Source organism: Plectropomus leopardus, chromosome 19, assembly GCF_026936395.1.
Source record: "Plectropomus leopardus strain MGB_pleo_1.0 chromosome 19, ASM2693639v1, whole genome shotgun sequence".
Taxonomy (NCBI): domain Eukaryota; kingdom Metazoa; phylum Chordata; class Actinopteri; order Perciformes; family Serranidae; genus Plectropomus; species Plectropomus leopardus.
In genome coordinates this window covers 28,725,458-28,748,127 of record NC_142194.1, presented here as the reverse complement: position 1 = coordinate 28,748,127, position 22,670 = coordinate 28,725,458, and the positions used below count along the sequence as shown (strand labels likewise).

Below are 22,670 nucleotides of genomic sequence, written 5' to 3'. Positions count from 1 at the left end.
AGCATGAACATCATAAAGTGCTACATTCCATTGTTCTACAATTGCAAGCCTTCCAAAACCTTTCCTGCCTGTAATATCTCTGCAGTCAATCAAGTCAAGGCAATTTTATTTATAAAGCCCATTATCACATTTGCCTCGACGACTTTAAAATCTATCCAGTAAACATATCATGAGATCCCTGGTTTCAATGAGGTAAAACTCTACTACACAAACTTTGACTGGGAAAGCTGGAACAGTTTATTTCGTAACAACAAATCTTCCAGTTATTTTCCTAATTAGCAAAGTACTCATTTGCTCTATTAAAAAAATCGGAAAATAGTAAAAAGTCTATCACAATTTCCTACAGTGATATCTTCAGATGGTTTGTTTGTCCAATTAACTATCCAGTACTCAAAGATATTCAATTTAGACTGCATATAAAGATGAATAACACGGCAGTTTCCCCAAAGTGTAGCTTTTTAATCTGGATCGCCCCCTGGTGTCTGACTGCAGTATAGGTCATAAAGCCCACCCTCTCCATGGTAGTGAATGGAACATAGGCCAAACGAAAAACTCAAAGTACACGCCAAATACATTTTTCCCAAAGATGGTTTCTGACACTGAAGGTAGTTCTCATCACCCTGATGTTTGTTCAAGTGATCATTTTTATGTTAAGTTTGGTTTTAATGAGATATTCATTTCTACAGAAAAGGGATTTTCCCCCATGACTGACAGCTTTGACAGCCAATCCATGTGCTCCCATTCAATGGAGCTGCTTGTAATTGGTTGGACAGGTGTTTTGGCCAGAAGTCCCCCACTGTGGATATTACTACTGCGCAAACTCTGCATGACTTCACCAGAGCAAGCTGGCAGCGGCTATATCAGAGATATGCAAACTTCATTTAAGCATAGCAGGGTTAAGAAGGGGCGCGTCAAATACACTGCTTGCTCAGTAGTAAGACACTGTGTGTTTCCAGCTGGGTTTATGCCCTCAAACATGGAGTTTCCTACTCACACCTTAACCACAGCATTGTTGAAATGTTTAGAAAGATTGAGTTATGACATTGGCTGTTTAATGCAGTAATAATGACAATCTGGACATACTGGTCAGTTTAGCAGGAGCTTTCTACACTTTATCTATAATTCTATTAACCACTACTAATGCCTAAGTAACAGAGTGATAACAGTTGAAAGGAGTGTCTGGACTGTAAGTTGTTGACAAAGAGGTGTTTTCACGCAAAAGTATCTTTCTGACATTGTGAACCTGCCAAGATATGTCCCCTTCAAATTACCCTCACAATTTGGCTAAGTCAGTTCCAATAATGTTAAAGACAGCTGTGGAGCTTTTATAGCAACTGAGGACAAAATGTCATATGAAGGGAAGACTGAAAAACATTTGCATTCAGAGAAAGAATATGTTTTATTATATACTACGTCCTTTCCTTCATTTCTTACAATGCTATGATGCCGCATGGCTGACACTCTACCTCCTCTCTCATTCCCTTTGTTCACTTCCACACTCCCTCTCTCCCTCTGCCCTTGGGTGTAGTCTGGTCATTGGAATTCACTTTGTGTCTTTGATGGGAGTCTGCAGTGAATGTCTTTAATGAGTTCACACAGTGCTCAATGCTCCGTGGGAGAGAGAGAGATGATGTAATATCTGGATCTGAGATGCAACCGAGCACACACACTCGTACACAAACACACACACACACAGAGCAAAGGGGGACTGAGGTAACAATAGACAGGTGTACAGATCAGGAGGGCTAAGACTTTTTAAAACAACCTCTCCCTTACTCTCTCGTCTTCCATCCACCAGTCTCTTCCTCGTCTCTCTCTCTCCTGCTGTCAGTCTTCCTCTCTGAGGTGTCACATGAGATCTGATCCCATGTCAGTGTCAGAGGAGGCCAGAGCATAGCCATGCTGATGAACCAAAACACCAACACCAGGTACAGGTGGCCAGTGACTGATGGAACAACAATGTGTTTTGGCCCAGCGGGAGTAAAGATGGTAATGCTGCCATGGCACAAAAATGACCCCCAAACGATAAGACTAAAGACTCGAACTAAAAGCTTTTATCATAATCAACGTCCAGACAAGAGCAGTTATAGTCTACTGCAGGGATTCTAAACTTGCTTTGCCTGGGGGCCAGTCGAATCAGTCCCATACATCTTTATAGGATTTTAGGACGTTTCTAGGTTTTATAACTTTTCTGGTATTTTAGGACATTTCTCTGGTTTTAGAATGTTTCCAGGATCTTAGGATGTTTCTAGGATATAGGACATTTCTGGTATTTTAGGACATTCCTCGGATTTTAGGACACTTCTAAGATTTTAGGAAATGATATTCATCTGACACTATTTAAAATGCATGACTTAATCTTGCATTGGAATATGTTGACATTGTAGTATTGCAACATGTAGTTTAGTAAAATATCATAGTTTTCAGGACATTCCTAGAACTTTGGGACATTTATAAGATTTTAGTGTATCTTAGTTGGGGGCACCTGGCACCCTACCAGGGGCCAGATGTGGCCCGTGGGCCATAAATTGACACATGTGGGCCAAGAAGTCATGTAACAGTGTTGCTTCATTATTTCCCCTGCTGTTGTGTAATGCTGGCACTGTGCTTCAGTAATAAAGTCATGTCAGAGAGAGATTCCTCCGGATCACAGTAACAGAAAGCTGTTACGTCAGTATGTGGAAGCCAGAAGACGCCCTTCCTATGCACAGTACAAAAACAACAGTCCGGGAAATAACCAGATAAACACACAGCCACTATCAGCTTTATTAACTCCACTAATGGGACAGTTTCTGCAGCTGGACGCTGACTGTCAGGTGGGACTAATGGAACAAAATGCCAGCAGCATCTGTGTGTGGTAAACAAGCATCTGATAAGCTACATAAGCAAAGAGCTGCTAAACCATGCCACAGCCTACACATGTACAGTAAGAAAGATGGTGGAACTTAACTGAAATTGATTCACTGATTCACAGACTGAAGACATAATTAGTGATTGGTGTTTACAGCAAACTGTTCAAAATGTAAAAATGTCCAATTTCTTTTATGAGCATTTGTACATATGAACAGAAAACAAAGAGAGATATGCTGAGCACCTGTTTAAAGCCAAGATCAAACAGCTTTTGTTTTTTCTACATTTAAAAGATGAAGCAAAGCTCTGTGTGACCAAAACAGCATGAGACAGCTTTTGGAAAAGCCAGTTACTGCAGTAGAACAGCCAAGCAGCAGGAACATCTCACTCGACCCAAGAAGCAGGTGATAAAATGAAATATATGGTGATTCAGGATATTCTGGGCAACACTGCAGACCAATGACCAGGACTTATTTATGGTCAAATTAAAAGTGAAGATGATTTCTGCATCATTGAGATGACAACTGATCTCTCTGATATTTGATTTGCTTCAACACTGAGCAGCAGTTTTTTTTAACCCAGTATTACCATTACATACAGATACAGTGACAGAGGATTTTATCTGTATCCATCTTATTACTGGCATAACTATCCATTGATCTCATCTCATTCGTCAAAAAGTTTTTACACTCGCATGATATGGTTTTTCAGGCAATTCAAAAAAGCAATAGTTAGCAAAACTTCAATGGAAATACTTTTTTAAAAATTTTATTTATTTACTTTTTTAAGATTATCTTTTGGGGCTTCTATTGCCCTTAACTGACAGGACAGTGTTAGCGTGATAGGGGGAGAGAGAGAGGGGGGAAGACATGCAGCAAAGGGCCAAGGCTGGATTCGAACCCGCAGCCACTGTGGCGAGGACACAACCTCTGTACATGGGGTGCTGTTTTATCCCCTGAGCCACCAGGCGCCCCTGGAAACACTTTTTAAACTAAAGAATTTGCATAACATCATTCAGTGGAAACGCAGTCATCTTACAATTGTGTTTTATAAACACTTTAAATATATCACAATTAAGTTTTGCGCAAATCTGTAATGGAAACCCGTCTAGTGTTTCCTGTCCGTAATTGTCTATTAGAATTGCATTCATTTTACTACAGTAAAATGTGCATAAATATTTGCATTAAACACTAAACCCAACGCAGCCTGCTTCATATAATTATTAATATTACATTATCAGAGTTGTTATTGATCTTGTTTTTATTTATTTAGTATGTTTAACTGATTTTAATTTACTTTGATTTTGTCTCTATAAAGCATCTTTGAGCATTGTGAAAAGTGCTCTCTAAATAAAATGTATTATTATTAATTTTTAAATAATAATGATAATAATAATAATAATAATAATAATAATAATAATTATTATTATTATTATTATTATTATTATTATTATTATTATTATTATATACTACTGTTTCAGATACACTAAAGACCTTTGTTTCATCAGAGCGTTATATCACATCCTGTACATCGGCAGCTGTCCTCGCATTAAAAGTGTAATGGTGCATGTGAGAGTGTAGGAGGAAGATGTGTCATCACAGACCACATGTCACACACAGACTGATGGGGAGATCAGAGAGGCTGCGGTGGCTCAGAGGTAGAGCGGGTCATCTTCTAATTGGAAGATGAGCAGTTCGATCCCCAGCTCCTCCAGGCAACATGTCCTCCAGGTCAAGAGACATAACTGAGACTGAACCCCAAATTGCTCCCGATGCTGCGTCATCGGAGTGGGCATGCAAGTGAGTGGTTACTGAGTAGCAGGTGGCACCATAAACGGCAGCCTCCGCCACCAGTGTGTGAATGTGTGTGTGAATGGATGAATGTAACATGTAGCTTAAAACCGCTTTGAGGGGTCAAAAAAAACTAGAAAAGCACTATATAAGTACATTACAAGTAAAGGGGTGAGAGAGAAGACAGAGAGAGAAACTCTGATAAATGTAGCAGGAACCACAGCGGCCGCGGTTTCGACTCCAGCTCACAGCCCTTTGCTGCATGTCATCCCCTCTCTCTCTACCTTTCACGATATTGATCTTCTGTCCTATCTCATAAAGGCAAAAATGCCCAAAAAAATTATCTTTAAAAAACCCACAGACCACAGACCAGCAAGACTGCAAACAAATGTGTATTTCAGTCACATAAAGCAGTAATCTGTCCATCTGATATTGTACTGTTTCAGAGGATTTTGTCTTTTGAAAAGATCAAGATCACGATGATGCAACTGGCCCAAATTCCCCCTCCCTGTCATCTGGTGCAAGAGGCAGAAGCAGAAAAAATGGTGCTGGCTAGAAAGTGAGGGTTACATTCACCAAGATTTAAAACAACTGACCTATTGCTAAGCCCCGCTCTCGAACACAACAAGCCAATCAAATTTGGTGAAGCTAAACAATGCACTTGGACATCCTGCTCGTAGACCTCCTAAGAAAAGCATCAGAAATGTTGATTTTCCTGCAGTTTTATTCACATACATAAAATACATACAACTAATACATAAATTACATACAACTTAATAAATGATCAAAAGATGTGCATGGGGTAAATGCAACACTGATACGAGGTATCCTCAGAAGCCGGAGGATGGACTGCATTTAAATCCGTTTCCTATCACATACAGAGAGCAAAGTGCCTCCTTTGGATTAAGCTGTGTGGCAGACCGCACAGTGAGCTCAACATAAACAAGATAAACAAACAAGGTACGGCAACAGCGTGAAGTCACAAGTAAACATAACTTCATACATTATGTCGGCAACATCATGTATAAACTCCCTGCATCAACCTTTGCTAAGTAACATTAGCTTAAGTTAGCTAACAGCTGCTATTGTTATGGCCAACTTCAGCTTGGTAACATTAGCTCATCATGTCATCTGTATAACTTAGTCTTAATGTTTTTGTTCTTTGAGATTTGGACATCAGCATTAACTGTAGCAAGAGGTTGTAGTTAAAGCCCACCCAAATGACAACCATTAACGTTAACTCAGCAGTAATGTTACAAAGAAAGCAAAGGCTGGCTAATGCTAACACCACGGCATTGTAAAGACCCTTTTGATTGCTTCTGTGTGAAATACAGAGCTTCTGTGCCCAAAAGTTCTGAACAACATCTTTGGATTTTTTTGGACACTGACAGCTACCACTGTAGTTTAGGCAGCACACTGACTGTTTGTCCCAATGAGCTAAAGGGGCTGGGCTTAGCGATAGGTCAATTTCAGCGTAGCGTTTATCGAGAAACACATCTGAGCTGGACCTAGCTATAAATTTGCCAATTATTCCTCGTAGTGTCTTTTCTCAATATATTCAGAATAACAATGGGCCTCATTCACAATATGCACAAACGTGAGCTTTAACCATGGGTACAAATGTTTTATGTACCTATACAGAGCTTCACAGTGAGTTGCAGCTCATTGTTTAGTTGTCTGGTCTGTATCTTTACTGTTTTGGTTCACTCTCACTGCTATCATAGTGATGTTCTAAGCCGTCATTACCTGCTCAACAGCAAACAGCAGAAGGACACAGAGACTAACTCGTGAACAACATTGGAGCATTTAGCAGCTAATGAAACAGATATTTACTCCAGGAGTTGGTGGAGACCAAAACCAGAACTAAAAGAGAGTGAATATTGGACTTACATTCATCTGTTGGACACAAATACCACTCTTAATGAACTACTGTAACTACTGGATGTGTAACTGTTTGTTAACAACATTAATATCTAACTTAAGGCATGTATATGCATATTTAGGAAAAAATCCTGCAAGGTCAGTAACACCATACAAGGTTATTGCAAGTGGTTTTCTGTAAAGCACTGACAAATAAGTGCCAACAAATATACAAATTTTTATGTGGACCTGAATTTGTCTATAGTTTGACATGATGAGGTAACACTGAAATAGCACAGCATCTATCCCTGCTTTTGCAGTCAAAATCTACCATAAATAAGGGTAATTTGCTTCTTACATCTTTTATTATTCAAATAATGTTCCAAGAAGCAGCAACTGATAACAAAACTAAACCCTTAGTTAATAGATCCGTCTTCTAATACTTGCTGGCAATGTAACAAAGGACAAAGCACAAATCTAACCTGAAAAAGTTATATCAACTTTAAAGAATGTCATAATAGTCCAAAGCAATATGACTTTGCCAGTCATTTAAAATATGAAAGTTAATGATTTTCTAAAACACAGCCTATGCTAATATCAAGCTGATTTCTTTGTGCTAAATACTGCATGTTACCTACAAAAATGGATATAATGGCAGGACTTGTGGATGTAAAAATAATAGAGTGTGTAAAGAGTTGGGCAGCACACTGAAACACAATATCAGTTTCACAATGAAAAAGTTCAACACTTAAAGCTGTAGCATTAACATTACTGCCATACGACATTGTGAGCGAGAGGAAAATGAAGAGTGAAGATAGTAGAAAGAGGCAATCCTGCCTCACTAAACACCTTATCAGTCCCCTGGCAGACAGGAAACCCACAGAAGACTCATTTCCTACACACACACACACACACTTGAGTGAAGTGAAGTGAATGGGGAGGTGTGAGCACTTCCTTTCTTATGAGCGAAAACAATATGAGCAGAAAGCAGAGCAGTGACAGCCAAACTTGTAGTGTGTGTGTGTGTGTGTGTGTGTGTGTGTGTGTGCATTTGTTGTCCAGGTGTTTCAGCATGTGAGCTGCAGGTTCATTATTTTGTGCATACATCTGTGTCGTTGACTTGCATGAGCAGTAAATGTGCATGAGGTTTGCCTGGTGTATTACTGTGCACATAATTTGGAGCATTATTTGACTGTTATTAATTCATGACAATCCAAACTGATCATCAGCTGAATATTTACTGGTAGTTTTTAAAATGACAAAATTGGACTTTTTTCAGATTACACTACCTGTTTCAGTATTTAAGGTCTGTTCTTTCTGAGTGGCTCCTCCCTGCTTGGTCACAGTCTTAGTCGTTACTTATACAGTCATCTGATAGTTTCTGACTTACGCAGCACTGAGGTTGTGACCTCCCTGTGATATGTGGACGTTATCAGTGAGGCAACATGTAGCACTACTTCCATGTTTTACTCACTGCAATCTATCTTCACTGTAGGAATAACATAGACTGTACTCTGTTTGCTGGATTGTGCTTATCACTGACAAATGACATATTAAGAAGTGGCAGATGAACTACACAGCAAGGCTGGAATTTTAATCACATCTTTTTTTTCTTTTTTTTCTTTACGATTTTGGCTCCCCTCCATGTGTGTGTGTATGTGTTAAGTAATCATGATTACAATATCAATATCAATCAAAACAATGATGAAATGATCATCAAAATATTCTTGATTAGTATTTTTGGCACAATTGAGCAGCCCTACTAGGCAGCACTCTGGACACACAGTATTTTACTATTACTCTAGTCACCAGTGACATGACAAACACCATGCTACGTTTAAGCACATTCCATGTCCTGGGGTCACTGGGGACTTTACAACTCACAACAGACCCAACCCAAACACACTGTTCCTGTCTCAAATTACTGCTGCCATTAAACAGCAGCCCTCCTGTCACACACACCATATATATCACACTCTAATTTACACAACACTTCTCATTGACTGCCTATCCTCTCTCTCTGCTCTATTAAAAGATGCCTGCATCAGCACAGTGGACAGCTAAACACACACACACACACACACACACACACACACACACACACACACACACACACACACACACACACACACACACACACACACACACACACACACACACACACACACACACAGAGAGAGAGAGAGAGAGAGTTGCACTGACATACTTTAACAGATGACTGTAGTCTGAAAGGGAAAAGGTCACAAACATCTGTGTGTGTGTGTGTCTGTGTGTGTGTGTGTGTGTGTGTGTGTGTGTGTGTGTGTGTGTGTGTGTGTGTGTGTGTGTGTGTGATGAAATGAGCAGTTTCCATTAGCTAACAGGGCTAAGGTTATCCTACAGGAGAGATAAATGACACTGCAGCCTTTCATCACCTGACACTACCTGTCATTACACCAACACACACAGGAACATGCCTCATACATGTGCACACATGCAACACTGAGAAACATGTTCTTGCACATGCACACACACATAGAGAATAAAACACTGCCCTCACACAAATACAAACTTTAGCCAAGACTGTAGTGGATGCACTGTATGAGCGGCATTTCAGAATCTCTATCTGTTGACATCAGAGTTTTTTTTTTTGTCTGGGTGGAGGAGTCCATGAAACAGCAATCATTCCAGCTCCTGAGGATTAGCTGAAATCAATGCTCTAAAACCATGTCTATGTGGATCTGGCTCATAAGCTGCATATAGGATCTCATGTGAAACATGCCAGACCTTTCTGTTGAAGTGTAACACTTGCTGCTCTTTTCAGACATGAACTCCTGAAAGATTTTCAGGGGGAACACAGCTTCCAATACGCTTTTTCCACACAAGTTAGTGCATGTCTATAGTTTTTTTTAACGCACCTGTTAAAGATAGGCAATTTACTGCTATCTCCTTTTCAGCAGACCAAGGTGGTTCTTTTTTTTTTTTTTCTGGCGTGTAGAAAGCAGCATGGAAGCCAGCGAAGATGTTATAGTGGTCACTTTGCAATGATGTTGGAGGACTGTTTGGATGGAGACTGGCAGTATTTTGTGGCTGCCTGTTGTTGCATCACATCAAAGGGGTTAAAATTAGTGTTATATTTCCATCACTGCCAATCAAAGCAAATCGGAGCCAGAGCAGATAAATGGACGTGAGTATTGCAGAGTCATTTGTAAATGACCTTTATAACCGTTCCCATTGACCCTCTGATACCTGAAGCAACATCACTTTTCTTGTGCTGCTTTCAGACACCTTTAACAAGTATTAAAACCTTTAAACCCTCAGCAAAATGGTACAATTCTTTTGAAAAACAAGGGGAAAAGGCAATAAGCAACAAAAATGTTCCGTTATAATAAATTACTAGATTTAGAAAATTATTTTTTTAAAAAGCAAGGGAAAAACATATTTCTAATTAAAAAAATATTTTACATAATTATTAGAATTTTAACACTTTTTTCTGCTCATTTATTTGTTTTACTTAAAAAAAACATTTTCCGGTAGGGTTTTTTTTTTTTGTACTTTTTACTAATTTCTGGGTAATTTTGGGGTAATTTCTTCTTTCACTGCTCATTGCCCTTTTTCCATGTTTTTGACAGAAATCAAGTCAAAAAGTGCTCAGTTTTTAAAGGGTTACAAAAATACAAAAGCAAAATGTTAGTGGGGGTTAACAGGTAGTTTGTGCAGCAGGAAAGGGACTCAAGAAAGTCATCCTGTCTTTTGTCCAGACACCAACAGAACAATTCATGGATGGTTAGTAAGACATTGAGTGCCTGCTATCTAGACAGTCTGTGTGATGAGGAGGTGCATACTGAAAGCCCACTGGCTGGTCAAAGGCCAACTGTGATGCAGTGGTCTTCAGCCAAACACACAGTGTCAACTAGGTGATAGATGTGAAGATGGTTGAACTGGTTTTTCTTGCTGTGTGTAGAAATCCGCCTCAAGCCCTCTTCACACAGCGCATCATCAGCCATCACTGATGGATCAATTTTAACTGTCAATCTACATCTTACAGGCATTTAGACAGGGACAGTCCTCCAAGGAGACTTGATGTCTGGCTGACTGACCATTCGTCTAGTGGGACACAGATTACTGAGAGGTGTTTTTTTTCTAGGCTGCAGTGGTAGAAACAAGGACAACGGTCGGTCAGCTGATGAAATTATCAAGCACTAAAATAAGAAGACAATACCTGCCATAGCAGGCTTTGTGATACTTGGAAGCTGTTATCTACTGAGCTGTGAGCATCTCAGATTCAGCCTGATTTCTGTGTGTGAAGTTTCCATGTTTCCCCATGTCTGCTCAGGTTTCCCTCCACAGTCCAGACACATGCATGTTCCGTTAACTGGAGGGTCTGAGTGCTCTGACAGACTGGACACCTGTCCCCATCATACTGGAATAAGCTCAGCTGCTTTTATTCCTCAACAAGTACCTCACAATAACCACAGTGATTGAACGATATTTTGTCCCAGAAATAATTGCAATAACAGATATTAATGTCATTTTGAGACCTTTAACTGCAACTGCTATAATGATAATATAATAGCACAGTAATGGAAGTACACCCTTTTAAAGAGAAATCAACTTTTAATTCTAGGGAGTATTTAGACAGAATTGGAATATGACATAATATCCAACATATTTTACAAAAATGTAATTAACACTTGTCTGTGTCAACAGTAAAGTATATAAACTTTACGTACCTTTAAAGCTCAGTTACTCAATACTCAGACTTAATACAAAAAACTGGACAACAAAATCAAAACCAAGTGATGCCTCTTGTGACCAAAGCCTCATTCCCACTGCACAAGAAAATGCTTACAACCTCTAACATCTGGCTATTTAATGCAGTGGCAAAGTGTACAATCGGCATTCACACCCAGGTCAAATGGCTCTGCAGTAGTCATGGGAATTTATCCCCTACAGCTCAGTTCGACATTGATGGAAACACAACACCTGGGTGAACGCAGTTATTTCAGCTCTCTAGCCGGCAAGATTCAATGATGCATCGCCACAGATTTCCCTCTGTCTCCACCTATATCTCTAAGATAGAGATATGTAAAGAGAAATAACCACCATGAAGTTCTCACAGACCTCTGTCCATGATGCTTTCTACTGTTAACCTGCCCTACGTCCTGTCCACGATGTTGCACGGAGAAACCAAAACAACACACACACACCCCGTCTGCTGCAGAGCCCTGTACACAGCTCTTTTCTGCTGGCAAAAGAAAAACAGTCCATAGTCTACTTTTAGCGCGTTCACCCATGTTTAAAATGTTCTTGTATGTTACACTAATTATTGCTAACTTTTGGGTCATTTCTTTTTTTATTGCTCATTGCCTTCTTCCAATGTTTTTAAAAGAAGTCAATCTGGTAAGTTTCAAAGGGTTAATGAGGTCTGTGCCTCTTCCATTTCAAAAATGATGCTGCAAGCTACCAGTAAGCTCCACTGTGTCATCTTTGAACAACAAGAAGGCAGGATGGGCAAAAAAAAAAGGGAGAATCACTGTGCCTAGCCTTATAACAGATGTCTGAGCTGTTTAGTCTGGCATCATGTTGGCTAAATTATTAACATTCTTATGTAAACACACAACCATTACACTTTATGTTTATTTGTCAATAGTGTTAATAAAAAAATGCTCTGAGGAATAGCCTGTCACAAGGATTATGTTATCAGTTCTTCATATGATATATGGACACGAACTCAATCTTTTTGCTGACCTCGGTATTGGCTGTTGTGTTCATGTGTGTTTAATTATAATCGTACAATGCAGATACACCAACAGCCATATTTATAATACCTTAAAAACCTTTATCACTTCTGTTAGCATGAGCTATAGAAATGAACACATTCAGAAATAGAAGGCAGATCAGTCTCACAACCTGTAGCTGATACATCGTCTCAATCTTTTCCAGTTCTTATTCTGGTTATCAGATTACTGTACCTCCTGCTGCTCCACCTACTCCTTCTCCTGCTGCAGCTGCTTCTACCAGCAGCTTCACATGTTCTATTAATACTCTTACTACTGCTGCTGTCACTAGCATAACACAAGCACAGATCAATCCTGCAATAGTGGACCAGAGGCAAGTTCTGCTGCATTTCAGTTCAGATGATCCTTACTTCTGATACTCAATTTTCTCCTTTTTTTCAGTCCAGTCCTGTGTGTTTCCACTCTGCCGGGATCAGGCTGTTTAACTGCATCTTGGCTCAGCACAGCTAATTTGCTATTAAGGAGGAGAGCTAACATACTTCCACTTGCCTTTGTGAGAGATTCCACACACTGCCTAAAGTGAGTAATAACACACCCGGCTCACAGGACGCACAGCAGCTGAAGACGCATCCACTTACTTGGACACTGTGGCTCTGCTCTAATGCAGCTTTAAAGGGGGAGTTAATGACCTTTAACCTCCATGTGGAGCTCTAACAATGGACTGATTAGTGGATCAACACAACAAGTATGATAACTTTAAATTAAAGACTAATGGTCTAAATACCAAAAATTAGCTGACTGCATTTTTTGTATTGTAAAATAAATATCTTTGGGATTAGAAATGTTGACAATACTCATATCATAATAATATCACTATAATAGTTCTTTTATTAGGGAAAGCTTCAAGACAGACATTTTAAGGTGAGCACATTTTAACTATCAAATAAAAAGGCATGTGTTTTATGTGGCATGGGACAGAAATATATTTTTTAATAAACATATTGGTATTTTGCCAATAGCAGTGTATTTAGTTCAAACAAAACAATATGACATAATGTTTACATGGTGTTAGAAAAGCTGCTACAGCTGGACTTTTAAAACACATGCTGACACGTTAGTCCAACTGAAATCGTATTTCTCAAAGTCAGACTAAAACACCTTGATAATGCTGTTGACAGTCGATTTACTCTTTCATGTATGCACCTAAACCGGACCTGAACTGGCCTAGGCATTCTGCACATGCTCCATAGTCTCTGCTGGGCTTTGACCCAGAAGTACAACAGCATAAATTCATAGAAGAAAGCTGGGAAAAACAAAAGGAGAAGGAGAGAAGAAAAACAAAATAAGATGAAGGTATAAAGTAAAGGGCAGAGTACGTACGAAATGTACAGCGCCAAAAAGTTAACCATGTTGTCACAGTTCGACATGCAACCCCTTTGCTGCTTGCTAACTTGTTTGGTATGTAATTGGTCAACTGGAAGAAGGTCCAATAGCAACTAGCTGAAAGGAGGGCATAACTCCACCAATTGGTGGAGACAGACATACTTCCATCAATACATGGATTCTCTCCTAGTGCTTGTATACTGGGACACAGCCAGCAGTCCAATTAAATGGCCCAAATTGAGCTACGATCATCACTCCACTTAGCTGTGCATGGTAACATACTGTGAGTTATAGTAGAGAACTCTGAAACAGGCAGCATATCAACACATAAATGCATGTCTACAGACCTCAGAGACAGACACAAGACAGACAGAAGTGAAGGAGAATAAAAGAATGAGAAAGAAAGATTCTCTGAGGGATGCATAGAAAGAGTGAAAAAAGGCTGAGGCAAAACTGTAATAACTGTAAAGAAGTGGGAGAGCAGGGAGACGCCGAGTGTGTGTTAGTGTGTGGAGGTCAAAGGGGTTTAGTTATGTAACGATGTAATAACTAGACAGGCAATCTGCTGGGTCTGTCTGTGACGACTAAGCTGTGTGTCTACTGTGGTGGACGGCTCAGTTTCCAGGTGAACGTGTCAATAAAAATGAACATCAGTGTTCCTGCAGAACTGTTTCAAGCATGTGATTGTTTCGCTAAGCAAGTCACACTTTCTGAACATTTAACTTAGAGTTTAATGTAAGAGCAAGTATTTCCTTTTATTTAACCTTGATTTAACCAGGAAGTCCCTTGAGATTAAAGTCTTTTTGAAGGAGACCTGGTGGAGATAGCACACTATTTCAAGTAAAGTAAAAGTAAACATCGTAAAATAAAGAAACCCTTTCACATGCCACTCCTTGTTAACTAAATGGATGTTGTCAGTATTCCTTAGCACAGATTAGTTCTCTTTGTAATCAAGTTAACTCCTCCATTGCCATCCGTAGCTAATGCTCATGCAAACACAAGTGTTCCTGCACTGGCTTCACAGTAGAAAAGTCTACTGGTGCCTCCATTCTACAGGCCTTTCATTAACGCTCACCAGATTCCCCACAGTGTAGTGCTCACTATGACTGTTGTCTGTAATGGTGTGAGATCATTTGTTTGGTACTATTTACATGTTTCAGTTCCAGAGAGAGCCAGACCTTTATTTGACACAGGTTTATATTACAGAGAGGTCTTTCCGTCTGCTTTCCTATTTATAAGCATACTTCATTAATATGTTTTAGTAAGAGGCCTTCCTGTTTTCTTATCTGCACTTGAGTTAATTTGCAGTTGACACTGTTTGTTATTGATTCAAACTTCATCTATGATGTCCTGTTTAGATAAATCTAGAATAAAGTACATTTCCTCAGCATTGTAGCTGCTTCTTCTTTGCTGATTCATTCATTCATTTTTGACAGACATTCTACCTGTATAGATGTTTCACAGGACAGCCTTGCAGTAGCTTAAAGGACATAATCCCTTCATTTCTACATAAGCTATCTTTGAATTTAAAAGAAAAAAAGAAAGAAAAAAGAAAAAGTAGAAGTGTTGAGTTTCACTGACAGTGATAAAAAAAACTTATAAGAAGACTAAAAAAACAAGATAGTAAAAAAAAAAAAATGTAAAAAAGAAAAAGTGAAAAATGGGATATCACAATAACTACAATATCGCAATACCACTCTATTGACAAGCCATCAGTATGGGATGGCAAGCAGCTACAGCAGTATTTGTTCTTTTTTAGCAGCAGTGAGATGAGGCACTGAGTGTAGATTCTGTGCTGAGAGCTGCATGTTTGCCGATTGTTTCCAGATCACCAAGAGTTGATAATATTCAGCTTTGCATTGTTTCTTTTAAACCAGCCCTTAAATCACAGTTGAGGAGGGAAGGGACAAATTCCACAAAGACCAAACGTCACACAAGTACTCTACTTTCTGCTTACACATAGGCAGGCATTCTGTATCACAGCAACCAGATACAGCTAAAGCGTCTTAGCAGAAAATGAAATGCTGCTCCCTTCATAGCGCCTCACTGCCTTTCTGTTTTCTGCATTTAACAATAGATAGTATTTATTTTGTTTTAAAACTGTGTCATTTTTGTCAATTAAAAAGCAACCATACACCTAATAACAGATATGTCAAGTGTGGCCTGGAGGACTATTGTGGCCCTAGGAGCAATTTTAAGTGGCCTCAGCTTGACTTTCTAACTACATGTGGCCCGCCACACAGTTTCTTGATCAAGCAAGATCACTTTGCATTTTCTATTTTTCTATAACAGTGTGTAGACATGTATCAAGTAGAAACTATGCATGCAGAACTAATGTGTTTTAATAGACCAACAGTAAACAGCTGGCATTTCCTGCGAGGTAGCAAACATGACTGAGGCAAAGAAGCATAAAGATGACAGCGAGAACCACCATTTTCAGGGGAAATGGAAAGTTGAATATGTTTTCACAGCAAGATGAAACTGTTGCATTTGTTTGAGATTTTTTTTTTTTGGCTTTTATTGCCTTTAATGGACAGGACAATTTAAGTGTGAAAGGGGGAGAGAGAGAGAGGGGGTGACATGCAGCAAAGGGTCGAGGTCAGAATCAAACCCGTGGCCGCTGCAGCAAGGATACAACCTCTGTTTATGGGGCGCCGCTCTATCCAGTGAGTCAAGAGGCACCCCGTGTAAGATTTTTTTAAATAACCAATTTGATGCAAGAAGCAGCTGGCCCCATGTATTTTCACATGATCTGTGTGGCCTTCATTCAAAAAGAAACTCTTGAGCCACCATTAATCACCACAGGGGAGGTTCCTTCACTGTGGCAGCCCGACGTATTACAGCTTTTGTTTGAGAATTTATACTAGGTAGTTAGCACAGGCTTGCCCATTAAAAGATGATGTCTGTTTGGGGTTACATATTTCAAAATCATGTAAAACTAACTGCTGGGTCTACCTGCTGATGATATGATGTTATATGTACAAACTAAGTCTTATCACTGAATTTTGATGTGGTTGTCATATCTGTGCCCACATTTATTCATCAAAGTATTCATTCACTGACCCAAAATTTCCAAAGACACCAGCAGCAGAAGTGAGGAGCTGGAAAGCACAAGAAGAGAAAACAAAGTCTGCGTAGTAGAGTATGCTCCCACAAATATTTCATATAATTACATCCAAGGTGTCTTTTCGGGCTACATGCTCTTCATCAGACTCAGCTGATGAAGCTGGAAAGCGTCATGAAGCTTCAGCATTTCACAGAAAGTGAGGGAGAGATTTTGTTTGATTTGATTAAAGGTGCTTCTTTCCAAGACAAGAACATTCGAGCAACAACAACAATTCCACAAAAAAAAGGAAATAATATGCTTGTCAATGTTCCACTTCATGTGCAACTTTCTTTTAATCTATCATGTCGTTGTTTTTCATTAAAATTGAATGCATAACTGAACATTTTCTTTGCAAAAATCAGAGGGATTGTTGAGGCTTATAGCTCTATGTGTGTGTGTGTGTGTGTGTCTACTAGATTTTGATGTTGTTGCTATGACAATAGCAGCAGAGGGGCAGTGATATGACGAATGTGTGGAGAAAAAAAAAAATAGGAGGCGGAGTCAGACAGAGAGAAAAACAACCAGGAAAAAACAGTGTGTGTGTGGAAGTCTTTGAACTCTTATCTCCCATGTGTGTGCCAGATGGTGCTGTGCGCTCTGCTATTACATAATCAAAACAGTGAATCACATTCTGCATACACACTTGCAGTCACTGTCGCAGAATAACATGCACGCAGTCCAAAACTAAATGCCACCAATGTCAAACATTTATTAACCGACTTCAGTCAGGAACAGTCACAAAAACATTCAGCTCCAACAGACTGCACATATGAGTTCACTGCCAGAGACAAACACACAGCCACACTGCCTCAGCATGAGCCTGTCTGCACACACCACTGTCATCTGAAGTGGGGCTGATAGTGTGTGTGTGTGTGAGACATACAGATGACATCAAAAACACCACAGGAACCACACTGGCACCACACCAAAGCGTGTGTGTGTGTGTGTGATGACAGACACACAGAGCAGACTCAGCATCAGAGTGCTGAAGTGTTCACAGATTATACAAACACACACAAACTGACAGGCTCCTATTAAAACCACTTTCAGACAATCACATTTCACCTGTGGTTTCAGCTGTTACTTTACTCCAACAAGTACTCACGACAGTCACTTCACTGTCTTCAGCCCTCATCCAGGACACCGAGAGGAACTCTGGCATTGTAAGAAGTACCTCAAGTTTAACCACCAACCTGTAATCTGATCCTCTATTATCTAAATCAACAGAAAACTTTACAACTTTACAACTTACAACTTACAACTCAGAAACAACGACATGTCTCACTATCTGTTTACTACTGATCACATTTACAGTCAACTACCAGCTGGCTATCTAACTAGGTCACCTGAAAACAGAGATCAGCCTTTACACTACTGTAGATGGCTTACAAACTTGTAGCAGTATCTTGCATCTGATGGTGTACTGGGGAAAGGATTTACAATAGAAAAACTGATAATTGTTAATTCTGCAGCACCCCTCTAAATAAATTTTATTATCAGCTATTCTACTTAAGAGGTCAAAGTTACATGAAGCAACAAAAGTACTTTTTGACCAAATATATCCAAGAAGTAAGGATGCCAAGGAACTAAACTAGGAATTTGAAGTCCCTTCTATACATTCCTGCTTGTGCTGAAGAACAGTGAACAAATGCTAAAATTACACCAAATGACAGCGTTTATTGACACATTTTGCACACACACAAAAAACAGTCACATTGGTCTGGGCAATTCACACCAGGAACAAAAACAATAATTTATCATTCTAACTAAAGTGGAGTCCACACCACAACATAGCAACTACAGTGGAACAATATCTTTTGCATATCTTTCAGAGCGATTAGTATAAAGATATATTGTAGGAGCAGCATAGGTCAGTAGAGCAGGGCAGAACATAGAGTGTGTGTTTGTTTGTTTGTGCATGTGAAGTGTGTGAAGTGAGAGAAAAGGAGAGAGTGACACTTCACGCAAAACTATAGCAATATATTCAAAATGTCAACACAACACCATTGCCAGATGCCTGTGTTTCCACTGAGTGATGTTATGTGACTTCTCCTCTGGTGATAACATTCAAAGAAGCATGCTGATGGATGTTCAAAACATTAGCAGCTTTATTTCTATTGTAGCCACCACACTAGTCGTAATTTTTTTCCAATCCAAGCCCACAAAGGCGTGTTATGGAGCCATAATGGAAAGGCAAGCCCCTTAATACGTGAGAGCGCTATTGTAGGTGTGCATGTGAGTGTGACTGGTTGTTTGTCTATATGTGTCAGCCCTGCGATAGTCTGGCGACCTGTTCAGGGTGTACCCCACCTGTCGCCCAATGACAGCTGGGATTGGCTCCAGCCCCCCCCCACGACCCTTACGAGGACAAGCGGTTACGGACAATAAATGAATGAATGAATGAATGAATGAATGAAATACCACCTCATGAGCATAAAAATCTTTTGAGATAAATGGGAGTTGTTTCGTAATTGATGTGTTTCCAATGGGCACATTTTATATTCGCGATTTCAATTAGTACATTTTGAGGGTTAATGGAAAACCCACCTAGTGGAGGCGACATATTTAGGGTGAGTGGCAGGGGGGGCTAGAGAAGGGAGCTATTGAGTGGTAATGAATTGTTGCACAAAATAGTTTACCATATCTTGTCCCTGAAGCAGGAAAATCTAACGGATGAAAATACTAACAGCTAATCAAAATCTATCTGAATTTACTGCCAAAACAGCTGGAGCATGTAGTGTGGCACCATCATTTACAGAATGTCATTGTTCACCAGTGTGGAGTCTCACATTGTTATTGTTAAAGTTATTTTTATAGTTATCGTTCTTGGTTTGGACGGCTCTTTACAGACAGTCTGCTCAGTGTGTGTGTTATGTATTTCTGCTTTAATGTGTCTTGCAATTAAACAAAAAGCGAATTACACTTTGTTTCTCTTCCTCACAAGTTTTGCCCCTCAGTAGCTGCCCTCTGCCACTTCTCGTTTCTAAAATCACGCTCATGGTGGCCAGTGCTTTCTTGGATGTGGAAATCAAGCTGAGCACAAGTTGGAGTAGCTGAATGATTGACCAATCAGTGTTTCTGGGGGCCAGTATAAGGTATCCTAAACGGCAGTTGGGTTCCTGGAAAAGTTCCTGCAGTGGACACAAGGCTACTTGAGGGGGACAAGTTTGATATTTCAGAGGTCACAAAACAACATGATTGATTGAAAAAGTGTGTCAATATTCCAAACAAACCTCCGAACAACAAGGGAAAACACAGTCGGCCTTTAGAGCTCAACAGCCACGGCCCAACACAGAACAGCTGGTAAACACAGCAGGGCTGCCACTCAGTAACCACTCTGACAAATAAATGACCACAAAGACAATAAGTGTAACAGCGCAGAGCAAGGGTGAGGAATGATCCTCAGGCCTTAAATTTAGATGAAGAGAGGCGTGCTCACATGGCTGGCTCCAGCCTACAAATAGAATACAAAGGTCTTACCAGGGCAGGCCACTGTATGTGTTTGGCCTTGGTTCCCTGCAGCAGGCCTCCTGCTCCTCCACCTGCTCCTGCTCCTCCTACTCCTCCTCCTGCTCCCTCCTTCCTCTTGGCCCAGACCAGCTGGTGCTCCAGTAGAAACAGCTGGAAATCCTCATACACCTTCACCCACTCTCTCTTCTCCCACTCCTGGTCATCAAACTCCACATAAACCTGCAAAACACACAGGAAGACACTTTTCAACAACAACATCACAAAACAAACCCATGATTAGATCTAAAGATTTGGACAAGAGCTGTCTGCTAGGACAAAGGGTTAGACTTTGCATCAAATTAATCAATCAAGCAATTTATTTCTCACATGACATCAGATAATATTCAATACAGTAAAATGTAATTCTGTTCAGTTCCTTCAAAGGGTTAAATCTTTCTACTGTGCAGGATGGAGAGAAGAGGAAAAGAGAGAACCAGAGAGGGGTGAGAAGTAGACAAAGAAGTGATAGAGGAGGATGAAGACATGAAGACAAAGAAAAGGAAGAGAGCAGAGGAGGAGGACAAGTATGGGAAGAAGAAGGTAAAGAAAAAGAAGAAAACGAGGATGAGAAGAAGGACGAGGACATGAAGAAAAAGAAAAAAAGGGTGGATGAGGATGTGGATGTGGAAAAAAGAGAATGAGGAGGAAGAAGAACATGAACACGACGATGGAGTGGATGGAGATAAAGAAAAAGGATGCAAACACAAAGAAAAAGTGGAAGAATGAGTGATGAGAATGTAAAAAAAAGGAATAAAAAGAGTATGGAGCAGAAGGAAGAGGGAGAAAAGAAAGGGGTGAAGAAGAAGAAGAGGGTTGCTGATGTGAAGAAAAAGAAGAAGGGTGTGGAGGAGAAGGAGGATGAGGACATGAAGAAAAAGAAGAAGGGGTGAAGAAGGAGGAGAACAATGATAAGGAGAAAAAAGACAATAGAGAAAAGAAGAGGGGTCGGAGGAGGAGGGGGTTGGGAAGAAAAAAAAAGAAATGGGTGGAAGAGAACAGGGAATGTGAATGAAGGGGAGAAGAAGGACATAAAGCAAAAGAGGAAGAAAGGGTGGAGGAGAAGCAGGATGAGGATGTGTTGAAAGAGAAGAAGGGCGTGGAGGAGAAGGAGGATGAGGAAGCTAAGAAAAAGAACAAGATGAAGGGGTTGGAGGAGACGGAGGATGATAAAAAGAATAAGAGGGGAGTGAAAAAGGACATAAAGAATATAGCAAAGAAGCAAAGCGGAGAATAAGAATGACCACGTAAAATAGAGGAAAGGAATGAAAAATGAGGAGGTAAAGAAAAAAGAGGTAGAGGAGAAGAATTGCATGAATTGCATGCAATTGTGTACAGTCTGCACGTTAACACACATACTGTTCACACAAACACAAATAAAAACACACTTGCGGTTACTTTAAATACACACAGCGTAACTGAATGCATGTGAAGTGAAAGAGCTCTGGATGCTGTGAGTGAAGCAGCAGCAGCTGTTTGATAATAGATGATGATAATAAATGCAGTTTGATCACACAGTCGATGCTGATGTAAAGGTATTCTCATGTTGCATCGCTGACAGACACAGGAACCTTTCCCTGTTTACTGCTGCAGGTGTCCTTTTGTGTGTGTGTGTGTGTGTGTGTGTGTGTGTGTGTGTGTGTGTACGTGCGTGCGTGCATGTGTGTGTGTGTGTGTGTGTGTACGTGCGTGCGTGCACGTGTGTGTGTGTGTGTGTATCTGTCTTTCTTCATCTCCTCATTTCATATTCACTCCCTCCTCTGTCTCATCTTCTTTTTCTCTGTTCCCTCATTCCTGCTTCTATATAACACACCCCTCCCCCATCCTCTATAGGAACAGAGAGGAAGGGGGGATCAACGGGTGCATCTTTCCTCAGTCAGCCTCCCACCCTCCCCCTCTCCCATAATGCACTACTGCAGTCAACTGAGTGATCACTCCCTGCCAGCAGGCACTGAGGCAGCTCCATCAGCCTGTCCTCCTTTGTTTAGTGTAATCACTCTCTATATGTTTATGAGTATCTCTCTGTACGTTATCACCGACGTCCAGCCGTCAGGTTAGTACCCGTCTCACTTCTCCACACCCCTTCATCTGCGCTCATTACCCAGCTCTGTCCAGTTCACTTGTATCAACAGGAGTCATTCGAGGACAGCGCTCCCTCCTTCCACCCCCGTCTGATTTAATCTATCACTCTCACATGCTCCACCATCCTCTATTCATCCTTTCATCTCTAATTCATCCCACACAACAAAGGTTAACCTCTATCTGTCACTGTCTCCGTTTCACTTCAGCCTTCAGTTTCATTAACATTTGTCATTAATTTCACGTAATTTAACAGCCTATTCTTTCAGCATGATGTCATTGAGCAACACAACAAGCAATTATTTTCATCACAGATTCAACAACTGTAATTGTTGATTATTTTAATTTAGATAATTCATTGTTTAGTCCATACAA

At 40.2% G+C, this 22,670-nt stretch overlaps 1 protein-coding gene across 2 annotated transcripts in view; it reads right to left on the bottom strand.

Moving 5' to 3' along the window:
* The window catches only part of jmjd1cb (jumonji domain containing 1Cb), a 176,402-nt gene that overhangs the window by 87,753 nt on the left and 65,979 nt on the right, over positions 1-22,670 (bottom strand). For both annotated transcript variants that reach the window (XM_042508074.2, XM_042508073.2), the window contains exon 2: positions 20,190-20,399. In XM_042508074.2, coding sequence (XP_042364008.2) covers positions 20,190-20,399 — 210 coding nt within the window. The remainder of the gene's footprint in view (positions 1-20,189; positions 20,400-22,670) is intronic.